The sequence below is a fragment of the Orbicella faveolata genome, unplaced genomic scaffold, assembly GCF_042242905.1.
Source record: "Orbicella faveolata isolate gen_17 unplaced genomic scaffold, um_ofav_v1 contig_3, whole genome shotgun sequence".
NCBI lineage: Eukaryota > Metazoa > Cnidaria > Anthozoa > Scleractinia > Merulinidae > Orbicella > Orbicella faveolata.
Genome location: NW_028301558.1, coordinates 466,050 through 485,544, shown reverse-complemented (window position 1 = coordinate 485,544; position 19,495 = coordinate 466,050). Strand labels below are relative to the sequence as shown.

Sequence of the window (19,495 nt, the reverse complement as noted above, 5' to 3'; positions counted from 1 at the left end):
GAATTCAAGCTCACAAACCAGCAATGGAGGATTTTTGCGTTTGATGTGGGACGCTTTCATAGGATGGTACACAAGCCACGCTGGAGATGGGGAAGAGCGTCTTGTTGATGAAGATAAGAAAAGCAGAAGAATGCAGATGTGAAATAACAATGAACGTAGATGTACAATCTAGCGTGAATGGGTTGCAGCAGGAAACTACAGAGCTATGTTGGCTTTTTCAAAATTTTACAGCCCAGTCCAGAGCTAAGTCAAAGATGTTTGCTTTCTGGGGGAGTATGGGGAAATGGTGAAGCTGCTTCTTCAATTTGTCAAAGCTGAAAGAACTGGAAATTGGGAACTACATCTGTCAAGTGTGTCAGCTATGGTTCCACATTCCTTCATGATGGATAGGCCAAACTATGCACGCTGGCTCCCTGTATACATAATGGACATAAGGCAGTTGGCCACCAAGCATCCTCAAGTTCATCAAGAATTTGTGAATGGTTATCATGCAGTTAGTCGCTCTGGTAAGCCCTTTGCCCAGGTGTGGACAGATATGGCACTGGAACAGACCATAAAAGCAGACTCCAAGTCAAAAGGGGGAATAATTGGTATTTCCCAGAATCCTGGTACGCTAGATTGTTGGTTCCTCACCAGTCACGAGCGTGCGTCAGTTACTACAGCCCTTAAAAATATGTTTACCCAAGAGCACGACCATGTAGACATACACAAGAGGCTGGCGCAAAACGGGTAGTACGCGATGAGGCTGATGTTTAGAAGCTTGTTTCATGCTTTACAACTGAACTGATGGCTAATCCTTTCATGCAAGAATCTGAGTTGTTAGTCAACTTCGCTACGGGCGTCATCTTACCCAATGACAACGCTGATGGTTTGATAAGAAGCACTGAAAAAGGACGCAAGCAGATGAACACCTTTGTAGAGAAACGGTTGAACACTAATCAAGTAAGCTTTTGGGATCCAATTCCAAAGCTCAAGGTGAAAACTTTCGAAAGTAGAACAAGGAGAATCCAGGTAAAGGCAGTCAATGATAAGCTGGTTACAGTTGGTGCTGATAGAGAGCTGTTTGGACACCTTTTGATCGCCGCCAACGTGAGGCAGATTAACCTCAGAAGTTCTAGCTATGAGCTTTCATCTGTCCCGTTCTCCTTGGCTTATCAAGAAGGCAGCTTGAGGAAGACAACCAAGAGTACCCTGGCAGCTCTTATTGAAAGCAAAGTTAATGTTTGTCCACGACTCCGACCTTTCCCACGATACACCATTTATCATGGCATGGCTTTAGTTCAAGTACTGAAATCAACGGGAAGTAGTACCTTTGGCAAACTCGCATCAAATACTTTAAAGCTATCACTACATCACTCGCCAACTGCAAAGAAGTTCACATTGTCTTCGACCAATACTGGGATGTGTCGATAAAAGCAGGAGAACGTGAATGCAGAGGTTCCCTGAACGTTTCGTTGGAGGTTAAAATCGACGGACCTTCTATGCCTGTGCCGAAAAAGAGGGGGAAGTATATTCCTAATCCACAAAACAAGACAAATCTGTGTGACTTTCTGTCAGAGTCGGTTTGTATGTTAGGACAACAGCAGCTCCCTTCTGAGAAGAATCTTGTCATTGCTGGAGGATTTGAGAATGGCAGACAGGCAGTGATAGTCAGAAGAGGTCACCGCGAAGACGTGGACATTCTGGAATCAGACCACGAAGAAGCAGACACAAATAAATAGTTCCTCACGCCCGTCTATAAAGTTGAATCTGAGACGTCAATCTCGATCCAGTTGAAAACATAGTACCCTTTTATTAGTGCAGCAACTTTATATCATCATTAATTTATTGTGTATTGTTGTTTGACAGGTTACTGCTGCATGCTAAGTATGCTGCAGATACCTATCCAGAGTGTCATATTGTCTTACAATCACCAGACACGAATGTTCTCGCTCTCAGCATATCCCATTTTTCCGATATCAACTACACTGAATTTTGGTTCAAAACTGGCGTGAAAGACTGTCTCTGTTATGTTCCAGTTCATGACGTATCGCAAGAGCTTGGCGAAAAAATGTGTCGTGCCCTTCCGCCCTTACACGCCATTACTGGATGCGACTCCACCAGCGCCCTTGCCGGAATCGGTAAGAAAAAGGGATGGCAAGTGCTATTATACAATGAGCAGCATCAAGACAGTCTAGGTCTTCTAGGTTCCCAGCGAAACCTGAGTGATGGCATTGCCACCCAATGTGAAGCTTTCATCTGTGATCTCCACCCGAGCTCAAGGATGAAAGCACGCACTGTGGATGAGTTGAGGTATTTCCTGTTTTGTCAAAACAGAAAGCAGAAGAATGAGCTTCTTCCACCCACATCTGACAGCCTACTGCAACACTTGAAAAGAGTTAACTATCAGACTTTGTTTGGAGAAAGGCTCTGATTGCAATCCAGCATCTCCTGCAGCCCGAAAGTAATGGATGGGTGAGGGAAGACTCCTCGCTGAAGCCGGTTTACATGACAAAAGAGCCAGCTCCGAGTAGCCTGTTGGAACTGACGACTTGCACATGTCAGAGAGGGTGTCAGAGCAACTGCTCGTGTAACAACACAGGCTTATTATGTTCAGAGGCATGTTATTGCATGGCCAGCAGTGACATGTGTAGAAATCTGCACAGAGTTCTCTTAGACTTCGTTTCTGATTCTGATTCCGAGGACTCTGATTCTGAGTGAGAACAATACTCGTTATTATTAGTATTATACTCATAAATTCGAATATTGCAGTATCTTAAATCAGAAACGAAAAGTGGCAACATTTTCTTTCTTTTTCATTTATAAGTGATCGATAATTTTTAGTTTGTTGCCTCCAAGGGACTAGGCTTGTTTGCGTGCTAGATCTAAACTGATAAAAAGTGATATAAAGTAAACAGTTTTTATTTCCAAAGGCTTTGCTAAGATGATAGCAAGAGCAAAAGAAAGTTAATTTAATAAAGAAGGGATACATATTTCGTTTTTGTGGGGTTGTTCTTCAAAACATCCGCGAATGCACGTTTGTTAATAGTCGCACGTTTGTTACTAAGGTTTTCGATAAACAATTAAGAATAAAAAGCAGCGATATTAAAAATTGACGTTTTGACGGCTTTTTTGAGAATTTGAGAATGATTTGAGAATGATGGCATGGAGCTGTCGAAACGTCATTCCTTAATCTCGCTGCTTTTTATTCTTAATCATTTGCTACTGGTCACGTTTAAAATCACATGACTAATCATGTGACATATGTAACCACTTAAAAATGAAGTAGATGTATATTTAGTGAATTTAGCTTAAGTGGTTGATTTCGTTGATTTTCAAGAAATAGCGATGTAAACTGCGTTCGAGTGTGTAGCCTCGTTTCCATGCTGAGCCGTGGGTTGGGCAAGAAAACATCCCCTTAACTCGAAACCTATGCCACTATTCAACTTTACGAACTACCTGGCTTTGATCAGGAGGTCTTTCTCTACAAGAATCAGGTGTCAAACATTTTCTGTGGCGATGGTTGAACGAAACTCCCATTTTTCAGTTTCTGCTCCCTGACTAAAACAAAGACCCCTCAATCTGGACCCGCCAGTGGCGACTCTTCTGGACCCCATCTGGACCCCCATTTGGACCCCTATCTGGACCCCCTATTTTTCCTTCCAGAGAATACAGGCTCCTGATTTAAAATTTTTTTATTAATTAAACTTAGAACATGACACGATGAAGTCAGAAAAAATGAAAATGCATGAGAGCAGCTTACACAGTCACCAAAGTACTATATCAGTGAGCAAAATGTGAAGAAATAAATGAATTCATGCAGCGTAATTTCATTGAACTTAAACCAGGTTAATGGTCACCATGGAAATTCATTGAAGAACAGTAGATTTTGTAACTGAGTTAGGTTAATTTTAAACTACCTTTCTGCTTGGTCTGTAATAAAAGAAAGGACAACCAGGATAAAACTAAAAGATGTTTACTCAGTGAAATCTACATCGCAACTAACTACGAATATTTAAGTAGGTTGAAGTAGCAGGAGCGGGTCTCTAGAGAACCCACGTGCTGCTAAGTTATACAACCCAACGCATCTTATACAACACCCTCCCTTTTATAAATGAAAAAGAAAAGAAAATTACAAACCAACACACGAGCTGACTTGTACACAATATGCATTAAGCATGCATTAATGAAATAAACATACAAGCTCTACAATATGTTAGAAGGCTCCTGATTTAAATATATTTTTCAGTAATTAAACTTAGAACATAACACAATGAGGTCTATTTAATCAGTGAGCAAAATGTGAAGAAATTAGTGAGTTCATGCAGCGTAATTTCATTGAACTTAAATCAGGTTAATGGTCACGATGGAAATTAATTGAAGAATAATAGATTTTTTAACTGAGTTAGGTTAATTTTAAACTACCTTTCTGCGTGGTTTGTAATAAAATGAAGGACGACCAGGATGAAACAAAGAGACGCTTAGTCAATGAAATCTACATCGCAACTAACCATGAATATTTAAGTAGGTTGAACTACATGTAGCGGGAGCGGGCCTCCAGAGAATGCACATGCTGCTAAGTTATACAACGTAACGCATCGTATTATAAACCCTCATTTTATTAATGAAAAAGGAAAGAAAAATTACAAACCAACACACTAGCTGACTTATACACAATCTGAATTAAGCATGTATTAATGAAATACATATTCAAGCTCTACAATGTGTTAGTCTTTAGAACAGTTTATGGCTTAGTCAAAAAAAAGTCACTAAAGTGCTTTGGTGGCCGTTGTTGACATTCAGATCGTCTTAGCACTGGCTTGGGTGGAGACTGCTGCAGTTGGAGCAACTTCTGGCCTATTCAGAGGAGCATTATTTTTCTCAACTTGATGCAGGTGGATTTACTTCTCTGTGAACGGTAGTTGGTAACTCATTGGACTGCAGAACAAGGGGAACAGACACCTCAGCAGAGGCCTGGTCTGACGATGGCGGTGACGGCTCATTTGTCTTTTGTAGGTGAACGCGGTTGCCATGAACCACATGATAGGGCATCTTGACCTCATACAATCTCTCATCCAGTCAACTTTGCACAATCCCTTTCTGCCATTCTCGCTGGCCCAGCTGAAACAGTTTTAGTCTTACTACATCTCTTCTGGAGGGATCCAGATCAACAGCACCTCTGTTGTAATACTGAGCCTGTCACTGTTTGAGCTTGGCTCAACACAGCTCTTGTCTGAAACTGCCTGCTCCTGGTCCTTCTGTCAAAGAGAGGCTCTGCTGGACTAACTTGAACACTTGCAGGCAGGGTGTTATGATGATTGAGTAAGGGTAGAAATGCATCTGATTCACTCCTCTGCACTTTCTGAGAATTTTCTTGCTTCCTTCACTGTGCTCTCTGTTTTGCCGTTACCCTGACTATAATGTGGGCTGCTCATGAGATGTTCAAAGTCCCATTCCTTCACAAACCTTAGGAAGCCACGTGATGTAAACTGTGAACTGTTATCAGTCACCAGTTGCTCAGGTATGCCGTGGTGCACAAAATGAGCATTTAACTTTCTGATGACACACACTGACGAAAGAGATCTCAGATGGTCAAACTCAAAGAAATCACTGTAGTAATCTGAGGTTTTTCCTTCAAACTTTAACAGGTTGGCAGCAACTCATTACCAGGTCGAGTTGGCGTCTCAAGGGACATCATCGTTTCCTTAGCTTGATCTTGCTCATATTCTTGACAGGCCTCGCAGGTTGACACATAGTTCTTAAAAGGGCTAGGTCACGCTATTTTAGGCAATTTTGTTTAATTTTGTTAATTATGAGCTCTAAATGTCAAATTTGCAGAGCAAGAGACTTTTGTTTGGAAAATCATGGCCTCATAACAACTGAGAATGATTTTGCAGCTGTGTAAATGACATTTTTATATAAACTGATATAAATTTGAAAAAAGATGGGCTGGCGTTTTTCAAATTTACCCAAATGCAATTCATTTTAGTCCTCTCCAGTTTTGTCCATCCATGTCCCTTCTTGGCTTTGTTGTGTTTTGTTTGAGTTCTTCTATAGGTTTGAGCCGTTATTGTGATATTTTAGTTAATTCTACAACCATTTGATCAGTACTGAAATTGCCTACAATTGTGTGACCTAGCCCCTTTAATGTCGGCTGTCATCCGAGCCAGTACGCACACTCATGCATTCTGTTTAGACAGCTATTGACCCCAAGATGTGAGCTGTGAATCCACTTCAAGAGCTTGCTCCTAGAAGCACGTGGAACCACAACTCGCTCTCCTTTGAAGATGAGGCCATCCTGGATTGACATCTCGTCACGCATGTTGACGTAAGGGAGATAATACTGAGTAGGTTACTCTTATGCTCGAACCAGCCCTTCTGAATCACGGCTTTTAACACTTGAAGAGATTCAGCCGCAATGAGGCTCTTGACCTCACTCCAAGCCCGTCCTTACGTGTCGGACCAACACCATTCTACGTCCTTACGTGTCAGGTCACGGAGCGGTTTCATCATGTCAGACAGGTTTGGCAGGAAACAACTGAGGTAATTAACCATTGATACCATTTAGATGTGATACATCACCTGGATTTTCAGGTCGTAGCATTTGAACAATCACTCTGTCTTTCTGCGGATCTGGCTTCAGGCCTTCTGTTGTCAAGAGATGCCCATGAAAGGTGACTTCCTCACACTTGTAATCCAGTTTCATGTGGTCGAGCTTTATGCCCCTCAGCTGACACCTCTTCATGAAGCCCTCCAGGTTACCATCGTGATCACCATCATCTCTTCCATAAATAAAGATGTCATCAGCAATACACTTCACACCTGTTAGACCCAACAGCTCTTGGTGTAAATGCTTCTGAAAAATTTTGCTTGAGAGAGACCAAACAACAAACAAAGCCAGTGGTATCTCCTGTGACAGTCGCAAAAGTTGTCAACAGACTAGACTCATCGTCCAGCACCAAATGCCAAAAGATAAATGCAAGATCAACCTTAGTGAACACGGGAGCCTCTGCTAGATTGGGTGGCAACCCGTCAATAACGGGAATCTGGTATCTTTCCCTCTTCAGGGCAGCATTTAGGGCCTTAGGATCAATGCAAACCCGTAACTCACTAGATTTCTTCACAGGGACAATGAACTGGCTGACCCACTCCGTTGGTTCATTGACTGGAGCAATGTCCTTGACATCCTGCAACCTTTGAAGTTCTGCCTTGAATTTCTCTCTGACAGAGACGGGTACTTTCCTGGCTGGGAGGATTACATGTTGACAAGCCGGATCCACTTGTAGATGAACCTTTCCAGGAAGCTTGCCAGGGCACTTATCAAACACATTGGTATATTTGATAATCAGATCATCTTCCAAATTCTCCACAACACTCATAAAGTTCTCCTTGCGCATCGTTAACAAACCCATCTTCTCGGTGACGTTCAAACCCAGAAGTGGAGTTAGACTTTCCTTGACAACCAGGAACCTTACTTTGTACTTCATAGTGTTTTGGGGTTTTAAAACTGGCAGAGCACACGTCCCACAGGCTTGACCTTGGTGCCATTCCACATAACAAGGGACTGGGAACAAGGAGCAAGATCCACTTTTTCCACATGCTTGTATGGTAAAATGTTAGCATTAGCTCCACAGTGAACCTGAAATCTGACAAGTTACTTCTGGACCCCATTTCAGCAAACACAGCCTTATCTTTCATAGCTTGAACCGTAACTACACTTACCTCTTCCTGGTCTTCATCACTCTTGATGGCGTAAACTGCGGCATCTTTGCATCCTTTTGCAAAATGATTCTTTTCTTGCACTGCTTACATACTTTACCCCAGGCAGGACACTTCTTTCTCTCCAGGGCATGATCATAGCCACAAAATTTGCACAAAATTTTCTTCCCGACTATCCATCTGGCTTCGGAACTTGAGGCTTTTTCTTCTTTGACTTGACCTGATTAATGTTGTCTTCCAACAGTGACTTCATCTGTGACTCTGTAACTTCCTCACTGCAGCATATGTCGATACACCAATTCAAAGCAAGATCTCTTATTCTCAGAAGCTTCTTGGTGGTCTGCTCGTTTTTATTTCCAAGCACAATAACGGATTAGGCTGTCCCGCAAATAATCACAAAAATTTAACGTCTTGGCCAATGTTTTCAATTCAGTGATGAAACTATCCACCAACTCGGTTGGAAGTTTATCTTGCTTGTTAAAGCAATACCTCTAATAATTTGGTTGACCTCTCCAATACAATACTTCTCCAATTTATCCATTACCACGTGCCAATTATCCGAGCCCTTGGCTTCAGTGTAACTGAACGTCTTGATAACTTTCAAAGCATCATCTCCAATCGTATGCTTATATATCGCTAGCTGGTACTCCGGACTCTCTCGATTCAGTCTAGAAATGACAAAATAGTTGCTGTATTTTTCCTTTCAAAGCTTCCAATTTTCGGCTACTTCTCTGCTGAGTTTCAAAGCAAGAGGTTTAGGTGGCATGATCTGATGAAACATTGATGTTTGAGGCAGTAAAGTTTGCGATGTTGTGCCCAAGCTTCCACCACCAGAGTTTTCTTCCTCACCCATGTTGCAAATGGTTTATCAGTGCCGTGTGTTGGCTTTTTCCTGAAATATGTCAGTCATGACGGTCTGTGTGAGATGTTGTTCACCTTGGCACAAACAGGTGGATAATCTCCTACTGAACATGGTGAGTGGTAACAACAGTTCAAAACAGTTGTATTACTAGAGCGGATTTCTAGTTTTCTCCTAGTATGTGAGTTTGCAAGGAACCTTTACATCTGAACCATGGTCTGAACAGGAAATGCGCATTCACCTTAGAGTGGAGAAATTTTAATTGACCTCCGCAAAGAACACGAGTACGTTAAAGGGAAGGGGCAGTATGTTAAAATGCCAAGAATTGGAGATGAATGAATGAATTTGTGAACAATGTTAAGTGAAGTGCATTTTCCAAATGTAACAGGTGTGGAGACTGCCTTAGCTGTGAATGTAAAGAAACTGAAGGGCACTAACACAAAGAAAAGAATCAAGAAAATAAAAGACTGTTGTTCTCAAAGCCTGTTGTTTTGTTGGTTTATCTCATGACATCAATTGAGTTCACCCACTTCCTATTTCAGTGCGGCCACTCATAGAATATAACCCCGTTGTTTCATCATAACCAACCTTTAACTGAGTTAAGTTATTTGGGAATTTTAACCAGGTTTCTAAAAAATTAAACCAGGTTAGCTGCGGCGGCAGCCATTATATTATTCTCAACACAATGCTGTGTGAATTTATTAATTTCTTCACATTTTGCTCACTGATTAAATGGACTTCATCATGTTGTGTTCTTAGTTTAATTATTTAAATCAGGACCCCATACTTTCTGGAAGAAAAAATAGGGGGTCCAGAAGGGGTCCAAAAGGGGTCCACTAGGGGGTCCAGATTGAGGGGTCCACGCTTTGTATTGAACCAAAAATTCACGTGGAGGAAGTGCTGGAAGATTTTTTTCAAAGTTGCTGCACAAAAATTTTGTCATCATTTTACGTGGTATCATTGGCTTAGAAAAATTCCTATTGTCTTTCAGCCAATCATAATCCAGAATTACAATGTGTAATTTGCACTGGTGTCATGCTTGAACTGCACTGCTCTCAGCCAATCAGAATCGAGTAATTTTTTCATATATATTATTAAGTAAGTAATGTTAGTATAGCAAGTAACAATAATATTGTAAGTAATACTGTAAGTAATGTAAATATTGTAAGTAATGTTAGTGACGTAAGAAATGTTATTAATGTATATGTAATGATTGTAAATTACATGTGTCTTCCAATCAAACAGAACTGAACATTCTCAAAGAAAAAATTCTGAAATAAATTCATGCTTGCCCAAATAGAAATATATCATCAGAGCAACATCCTTGTGTTCCTTATTACAGTCTGCCATTCTCTCACCATTGCAACTCACATTATTGTCTAAGCCCACAAGAAGGGTTAGGGTTCTGCAAAAAGCTGTATGTCCAGTACTTTCTTCCACTATGAAGCTCAGGTCCTTTCAATTTTGAAAGGTACATCATTCTTTTCTAGCCATGAAGTGGTTAAGATAATGACAAACTATCAATGCTGCTGGAAAGAGGATATATCAAAACCTTTTTACTAAGTTTCGTTTTTCAAATGTAGTTCTAAAATTTTAAAACTTCTGCGCATGCTTTGAGCATGTTAATATTTTAAGTGCTAGCATATCTAAGAATGAACTTTGTGGGTGCCAGCATGAAGAAATTAGTTCGTTTTGTTTGTTTAGTGTTGCCAGTTTCAGTTTGATGATGATGAAGTGCTTCTCAGTGGTGCATAGGTTGCATCGCTTCATCAGATTTGAGTAGGGTTTCACCTTGGCAAGGATCTTCCATTTCATGATGTAGTGTTGTTGTTTGCTTTTAAGCTGCCAGAAGTGTTTGCTAAGTTCTGTGTTGTTGTTGTGTTTTTCATTGTTGAACGACACCTGATGGTTTCTAAACCTTGCCTAAATTCAGTGGCTGTAAGCCGTACACAGGTTTTGGTTTTGCTCTCAAATGTCACCTTGGCTTGATAAATGATTCCTTCAGAAAGGCAGTTTCCTTTTAAGGGGCATTTGTTCTTCTCCCTGCAGTTGCACGCTCTTCTGGCTTGGTGTGATAATGCTGGCACTGGTGAAAGTTCATTCTTACTAGATATAGTTAACTAACTGTATTCTGTTTCCCCAGTGCATGCATGTTGGCACTTAAAATATTAACATGTTCAATGCACCTGCATAAGTTTTGAACTTTTAAAAGTACATTCAAACAAGCAACGATTGATTGTAATGGTTTTTTATGATATTTTGTAACGGTCTGTTTTAACAGTTTATTGCGTCTTGCGCGAACATATTGTTGATTTGTATTTTAGTAGGCTTCAGTGTATATGGAAACTAACTGATGAGTGGGCTAACTTTTTGTTAGCCTACAAAACAGAGCTGTATTAAACTCCATATGTACTTGAGGTCGGAGTAGTCTCAACATATTTTGTATGTATGTGTGTGTGTATGCATGTATGAGTGTATGTATGTATGTATGACAGCTGTTTGTCTGGACACAAATTGATTTTTTTTCAGGTTTATCACAAGTGTTACGGTCAGCATGTGGGATTTTCAATGTTTATGGATAACATACTCTTGTCTCTTGCTAGGAAGGTGAATATAGTTAATAGATATTTATAACACAGACGTGACTGTTTTACTAGAAAATAATCGACTACAAAAATTCATACGTAATCACATCCAGTGGGACATTTTATAGGTATAGACGATGTTATTTCCCTTTCTTCATGGTTGTTTATGAAAACAGTCAGTGAAAATGGTGAGTGATAGACTCATCTATATAATAATAATAATAATAATAATAATAATAATAATAATAAAAATAATAAAAATAACACAGTGCTTGAAGATACAAATTTTATTTTCTTGTGTTGAACAATATTTTTCTTGCTGCATGCATTTGGAATATTGTTTTCACAACTGCAAAATAAAATTTATAACCTTATGCCACCATATAATATTCTCTGTGGTTATACCCTGCACAATATTGAGGTTCTGTAATGAAGAAAATGTACTCATTTATCACCCCCTGTAAAGCCAGAAAACTTTGGGTAGAGATCTCACCAGATGCCAAGATATTTTATATTGTATGTGACAAAACCCTTCAGCCAAAACCTCAACAAGAACTTGTCATTAATTGAAGAACACGACATTATACAATGAGAGATATTTTTTGGCTGATAACTCTATAGTCAAGTCTTTTCAAACTGGAAAGAACTTTGGAACAAGGGTTAAGTGCATACAGGTCACTAAGATCTCTAGCATTAAGAACATTTCTCAGTTTATTTACATTTTATTAAATTTTAGACTGCTGACCGCTGTTTACACAAATGATGTGCTACAATGTGTACATTCCATTACTTTTATGAGGCAAATGGATGATGTGGAGGAAAATCTAGGCTCTACAATTCTTAATGTCATTGCTGTGAAAAGTACAGTGTCATTTCCTACAAATTGTGTGGCAAATATTTCAGTAGCTTATTTTTATATTTCTCATTTTCACTATTCAGTGGATAAATTCAAGAAATTGTTATGCTATGGAAGATAATTAAGTAAAGAAGACAGTTCTCCAAGTTTTAGGTCTCAGCATTTGTCCAAACTTCAGTTCAGATATTTGTCAAAATGTATCCCTGCTAAAAATGTCCAAAGGGTCCAAATGGTATTTGTACAAATGCCATTGTGTTTTAACATGAGGTTAAAAAGCACCTTAAAACGTGTTAAATAGAGTTGACAAAGTTAAGTGCTTTGATAAGGTTGACAACGGTCAATTCATGGGTTTTGGGTTCATGTTTTCATCTGGTTTTCTTTGCAAGATCTTATCAACTTCAGTGCGACACAAAAAAGTAAACAAACTAGAGGTGATCAAAACACGATATCCATTACAATATCAACTGATACGTTTCATGTCTAATGCTTGTCTGAATATCTCTGTCAGACCCTTCCTTTTTCCAACCCTGTCTCTTGCAAATTTCATCTATCAGTATTCCTCTCTCTTCTCTCAAGCTCTCATGATCATGGGTAAGAAAGTAGTGAGGGGTGCATGATTGGCACCCCTTTGAAGGGCAGCCATTTACGTGAAGTGGGCAGCCAGAATGCGATGAAGTCACAAAGCAAGAGAAGTTGACGGTCTTTTGTTAATTTATTACGAAATAAATTATGTCAAAGGGTGCGAAGAGAAAGACAAAAATGACAGTGATTGTTTGAGACATATTGCTCAACTCCAATGCTGATTGGCTGTCATCAATCTATTGTATTTCAAAATATTTAAGTTATAAGTGTTTCACATTTGAGTTTTTTTGGACAGCTTTTACAAGATTCTTGTAGATTAAAGACAAGTGAGTTTTGTTGCGATGGTTTTTGGCAACTGCAATGAAATCAAAATGACGCTGAATGAGTGTTCCACTGTGAAAGAGCTAGAAGAGTTTGCAGGGTCTGTTCAAATTCCCAAGAAGTTGATTCGTTTCTATTTTGAGAGATTCGTGGAGCTCAGTCTTCAAGATATTGAATTTGAAGTAAGTAAAAGTGTTTTAAGATCGATTCGTTTGTGGATACATTCGTTCATCTCCCTGCCTTTTTTCTGGTCTAACGTTGTGTGTTATCCTTTTAGCTCCCCACAGACTATACAACTGAAGAAACTATTTCGGACATCGCGATGGTTCACGATACATCTGTAATGGTATGTTTAACATATAGCTCACTGAGAAGTTGAAGTGTTTTGCATTTTCAGTTATCATAGTTGGACAAACTCTATTATTTTTATTCATGGCTTAGCTAAATGGTAACGAACCGAAAAGTAATGCTTTTGAAGAGAATTGAGTTTCATAACTCACATACAATACCTGTAACGTCAGGTTCACGGCGACTGTTGAAAGGCTGAATTGTCACTTGCTAGACAACTTGTCGCAATGAGACTAGCGTATGTGAAAGATTCTTTACTAATCGAATAAAGCCAGAGATCATGGAGAATCAGCTGTGATTGATGGTGATTTAATTGATGATAATCGAGCGTAAACTGAAATATAATGCAATGAATAAACTAATTACTAGATAATAGAAGATTACAAGATGACAAGAGTCATGAAACAATAATAGCAAACATTCCAATCATAACTGCGATATGACAATACTTCCAGTCAAACTTCTCAGTAAAGATACAATTAAAATCATCAGTGATCTCAAGCAGATACGCATACTGCTAACTGTCCTAATACAATACATGATAACACTCTAAAATCTTGAAAACAATAAAATTGCACAATGCAATAAAAACGTGCTTGCGTGAGTGCCACTGAAAGCGATGTGGGAATTTACTAGCAAGGAAAGGACTTTAACTGAATTACCAGAGATTCTTATAGGAAAGTTGCTAAATAGAAACCTAAGCTAGGGAGAGTGTAAATTATGAAGATCTATCACTAAAACAGGATGAAATAAAAACTTTGAAAACTGGGGCTCTGCCACGTGTTGGACTTACAATAGGCTGTTGTACAAAAAACCGAGACTAAAGGTACTTAAGGTTAAAAAATGTCAAAACTTACACTAAAAACAAGCATAGAAAATAGTTTGTACTTACACATCGGTTCCCGCTTGCACTCTAAATAGTCAAGGGTAGCTTAAAACTTAATCGACTTGAAAACACGTACTGTGCACACACGATAACTGAAACTTGAACTACTGGCGGGAATATGCCGCTGACATTATCTATATACGTCCGCGTGTAAAAACTAATGATGTCATTGCTAAGCAACAAATTGGTGAATCAGAAAGAATCAAGATTACTCACTTAATTAGAGAAGCCTCGATATAGTGTTCATTACAATACTTGTTTTATCTCATTAACATTTTTTTCCTCTCTCTCTAAGGCATCAAGAGATGAGTTTATCAGCCAGTTATTGGTAGAAAGTGATGAAACCGTTGGTAATTTATCGCTGTAGAGGTGAGTTTGACTATTACTGATTTATGTTCTTCCCCCACAGACACGATTCTTGTTTTCAAGTCATCGGAAATTGCAAAATTATGTTCACATGCTTAGGTATGCACCACTAGTTTTGGGACTGCTAGTAGCTAGTCTTTACATTTGACAATTTAGCCCCAGAGTTCTTTTGTTATACAAAAGATGAATTGTTTTTAGCATTTTCAGTTATCCTAGCACGACAAAACATATTTTATTCACCCCTTAGTTGCAAGACACTGAACCAAAAAGCACTTTCCAAGAGTTGATGCAGAAATATTCTTGAATAGGAAATAAAGTAGGTTGCATATCAGTACAGTACATGTACATATTATACAATGCCCATTGTTATCTCAAGTCAATTTCAAATCAGTCCTTTATTGTATTAAAACGTTTTCTCTCACTTTCATACATCAAGCAATAAGTCGCAAGATGGCTTTTCGCAAACAACTGTTGATTTTGAGGTACATTTTACAGTTGTTAATTTTGGTTTTAGGCACCAGCACACAAAATTTAATAAACATTTTGACATGGTAATTATTTTTTTTCTTTTGATTTAACCCACATGGCACATGCTTCATTGATCGTGAGTAAACCTCTTTGTCAATAGAGTTGACCAACCCACTGATTGGTGCGCTCCCATGGTGGTGACCCCGAAGAGCAATGGCAAGGTCAGGGTCTGCGTCGACCTGAGCAAGCTGAATGAGTACATCAAGAGGGAGAACCATCCACTTCCAGCGGTAGACACAACTCTCGGAAGATTGGCAGGTTCCAGGGTGTTCACTAAACTTGACGCGAACTCAGGATTCTGGCAGATAAAGCTAGCGTGGGAATCAAGACCACTGACAACATTCATCACTCCATGGGGCCGTTTCTGTTTCAATGTGTTGCCCTTCGGAATCAGTTCTGGTTCTGAGAAATTCCAGAAGAATATGAGTCAGATCCTCCAGGGATTGGATGGCATGGAGCGCAACATAGATAGCCCTAAGGGACAGAACATAATTAGCTCCGATTTGCCGATTTGCATAGTATAAGAATGTGCCTTTTTAACAAATTCCTTGTCAGTTTCCCCTGATGAAGGCTGAAGTTTTAGCCGAAACGTTGGGACTTTTACAAAAAATTTTTACTAACATTTTTACATTTTTTAAACTAGAGTAACGTTTTTCAATCATGAACATAGATGACGTTTTAGTCCATGGCAAAGACAAGACTGAACACAATCAGAGGTTAGAAGCAGTACTCAAGCGTCTGGTTGAAGCTGGCGTGACACTCAACCTAGACAAATGCCAGGCAGATCCTGAAACGTTACAAGCAATTGCAGACCTACTGCCACCTCAGAATGTGCAAGAAGTGAGGACATTTCTTGGCATGGTGAGCCAACTAAGCAAGTTTTCCGAGCACCTCGCTGACAAGACAAAGAGCATCAGAGAACTTCTTCACAAAGGGAACCAATGGACATGGGGAAGTGACCAACAGAAAGCATTTGAGCAGATCAAATCTGACCTCACACAAACTCCAGTACTGGCTCTGTACGATCCAAACAAGGAAACCAAAGTGGCAGCTGATGCTTCATCCTTTGGCCTAGCTGGGGTAATTCTTCAATTCCAACCCGACAACTCCTGGCGACCAGTCTCATTCATATCGCAAGCGATGACGCCCACTGAAACCAGATGTGCACAAATCGAAAAAGAAGCCCTAGCGCTCACATGGGCATGCGAACGATCCTGGGAGTACATTGTGGGAAAATCAATCTCTGTGGAAATGTGCCATAAACCCCTATTGCCACTCCTGAGTACTCACACACTGGATCAACTTCCGCCAAGAATTCAAAGATTTAGAATGCGACTGATGAGATTCCACTTCAAGGAGATCAAGCATGTTCCTGGAAAGAAGATGTACATAGCCAATGCGCTTTCAAGACTCTAACCCCGAAGCCAAACAGTGAAGTCAACAATTGACGATGATGAAATGCATGCACACATTGGAAGCGTGATCTCATTACTGCCTGCCTCAGACGCACGATTACAGCAGATCATGGAAGCACAGGACAAGGATCCTGTCTGCAGGCAGATCAAAGTGTACTGCCATGAGGGATGGCCTGACAAGTATTCATTAAACGATGCAGTGAAACCTTATTGATCAAGCAGGGGTGAACTGTCTGTTGCGCAGAACATTCTGCTCAAAGCATCCAGGATCATGATCCCTTCTTCCATGTGTCTTGAGATACTGGATAAGATCCCTGAAGGACACCAGCGAATCACTAAATGTCGTGAGCGGGCCAAAAACTCTGTTTGGTGGCCAGGACTCAGCCAAGAAATCCAGGATCTGGTGCAACAATGCGGAGTTTGCGCTCTTCAAAGGGACAACAAGCCTGAACCGCTTATCACGACACCCTTACCTGACCATCCCTGGCGAATCGTAGCCACAGACCTCTTCGAGCTGAAAGGTGTTGACTACCTTATTGTATAGACTACTTCTCAAGATATGTAAAAGTAGCAGCTATGCAGAAGACTACAAAGTCAAGTGAGGTCATTAGAGCACTTAAATCGCTATTTGCAAGACATGGGATCCCAGAGCAAGTGCGATCTGACAATGGTCCTCAGTTTGACAGTGCAGAATTCTCTTACTTTTCTAAGGAATGGGGATTCAAGCATAGCACAAGTAATCCTCGATTTCCCCAAGCAAATGGAGAAGTTGAGCGGGGAGTTAGAACTGTGAAGAATCTTCTAACAAAGGAAAAAGACCCTGCTAAAGCATTACTAGCCTATCGCTCAACACCACTAGCATGCAAGTTCTCTCCTGCCCAGTTGCTGATGGGAAGGCAGATTAGGAACAGCATTCCGTTATTCCACACCAGCTGAACCCACAGTGGCCTGACTTGGATAACCTGCGTGCACGAGAAAGCATGAGCAAATTGAAGCAGGAAACAGTATTCAACACCAGGCACAAAGCCAAGCCCTTGCCTTCAATTGGACTGGGTACTGAAGTTTTCATCAAGGACCTTCAGCGGTCAGGAAAAGTCATTGAAGTGGCATCAACACCTCAGTCATATAAAGTTGAAACACCGACCAGCACAATAAGAAGAAATTGTATTCACCTTACTCCACTACCAAATCAGCAGGAGCAACATGAGCAACCGACACCAATGGTGAACCAAGTTCCCAGAGAGGACAAAGTGGCAACACCTGTTCGGAAGGACATTCCCGTTACAAAGCGAGACATTCAAGTACCCCCTGTAACACCCATTCTTGCTACTAGGCCTAAGAGAATTATAAAACCATCGCTGAAAGTTAGAGAGAATCTAGGTTTAGTTTGGGATGACGCTGTGTTATAAGATTCCATGTATTGTTTGTCAGTCTTCTCATGCTTAGTTTGTTCCCTAGATACTCTTGAACAATGGGGGGAGATGTTGTGTTAGCTTACATGAAGTATTGTTCAAGTTAGTTACGTGCGAGATACATTTTGGTTATTAAAGATGGTGTCTTGAAGTAAACATGTGTTGTTCACTGAAGACTATCGTAAGCCCAAATAACTTGACAGTATTTATAGGAGGTTCGCTCGCATCCGATGCTGAAAGAAATCTGGAATGACATCCATATGAAATGTTCCGCAGGTCAAGTAATAGCTGTAGATGACTTCTGCTTGATTTACAAAGCCACCATTTTCAATACTGAACAGATAATTTTAGGAATCAAAGCTTTGCAGTTCGTCGAATCTCTACGGTTGAAAGATAAATTATTTCCATTTCTGACCTCTTTGAATTCGATTTTAACTTGTCGGAATTGACCCTACCTTTGGAACTTTCCTTCTTAGATATCTGGACTTGTGTATGAAGTGTATCAGTGTATCACTGTCCAACAACATGGTTGTTGACAGATATTGTGTTTTCGTTCATCGACAAGAGAGCTGAGAGGTAAAACCTACGAAGAAAAGGGTTGAATAATTCCAAATCAAAGCAATGTTTTGTTCATGAAAACTTGTGTAAAGCTTGACTAATCGAGTTTTGCCTGCTGTATTTCCTTATCAACCAAAAGGAATCATAAACGACTGCTGATGAGCTGTGGCTCTTTCAAAATAACAAAAATAATTTGGAATAAATGGAATTAAAAAACTAGAAGCTTAATGGGAGAAGTAGGATATGTTTTGCTTCAAAGCGAGTGATAAAAAATAGTTGTATTCGTCCCCTGCACCAGGTCACACTTCCAGCAAATTCTTGTTCTACTCACAAATCCAAGATTAAATATGTACTGTGTGGATCTATTTTGTAGACAATGGGATAACACGATTTTGGTCTTGCTCAACTTCCTTGAATGTGTTTAAAGTAAAAGGTCTACAAATGACTTTGCCTCAGACATTGCCAATGGCAATATCAATGTTCAAACTGATGAGAGTTTGAGATGTTAACTGAAAGAGAGGCAAACTCACTCTGATTCAATTAAACTGTGCACGTGTTTTATAGCTCAAAAATATAACTTATTTTGAATTTCATTAATTACAACGTCAAGATTCTTTAGTTCTTCCTTTCTTGCAATTGTCTCTGGGCATTCCACTTCAATTTTGTCAACGCAAATAGCATCTTCATCGCAGGCTTCTCCCAGTTCACAAGCACTAGAATCTTTCAATTTCAAGCCGTTGTGTCCATACCAAAGAGTGTGTAATACACCGCTCTTAACGTCTTGATCGCAATGATCGAGTTCCAAAGAGGTGAGATAGATGGCAGTCCAAGGAAACTTGGGCAGCTCAGTTAGGTAACTTTCCCATGTCTGGCCAAGCTTAAATCCCAGTGTTCTGCAAATACTTTCCACAGTCTTCATCACGATTGCAAGGTCTACTTGCTCGCGGGCTTCATCATGGTAATAATTCCTTGCGTCTTCAGTGTCCATCATTAGACAGGAGTGTTCTCCTTGGCTTGGCTGAGGAATTGTGCAGCCATTACAGTGATTTACTTTCTCTTTGTGGATGAGCTCATCACAAAA

At 40.0% G+C, this 19,495-nt stretch overlaps 2 protein-coding genes and 1 pseudogene across 4 annotated transcripts in view; all 3 read left to right on the top strand.

Annotated features, from left to right (window-relative positions):
- The window catches only part of LOC110064641 (protein O-glucosyltransferase 2-like), a 174,469-nt gene that overhangs the window by 30,268 nt on the left and 124,706 nt on the right, over window positions 1-19,495 (top strand). For all 3 annotated transcript variants that reach the window (XM_089297898.1, XM_089297897.1, XM_089297896.1), the window contains exon 4: window positions 11,087-11,164. In XM_089297898.1, the coding sequence (XP_089154024.1) occupies window positions 11,087-11,164 (78 nt within the window). The remainder of the gene's footprint in view (window positions 1-11,086; window positions 11,165-19,495) is intronic.
- LOC149105966 (uncharacterized) lies at window positions 787-10,975 on the top strand (annotated as a pseudogene).
- LOC110064645 (uncharacterized) lies at window positions 12,012-18,606 on the top strand. The gene is made up of 4 exons (XM_020771722.2): window positions 12,012-13,083; window positions 13,179-13,247; window positions 14,431-14,504; window positions 15,130-18,606. The coding sequence occupies exons 1-3, from the start codon at window positions 12,922-12,924 to the stop codon at window positions 14,500-14,502; spliced, it is 303 nt and encodes a 100-aa protein (XP_020627381.2). The 5' UTR covers window positions 12,012-12,921; the 3' UTR covers window positions 14,503-14,504; window positions 15,130-18,606.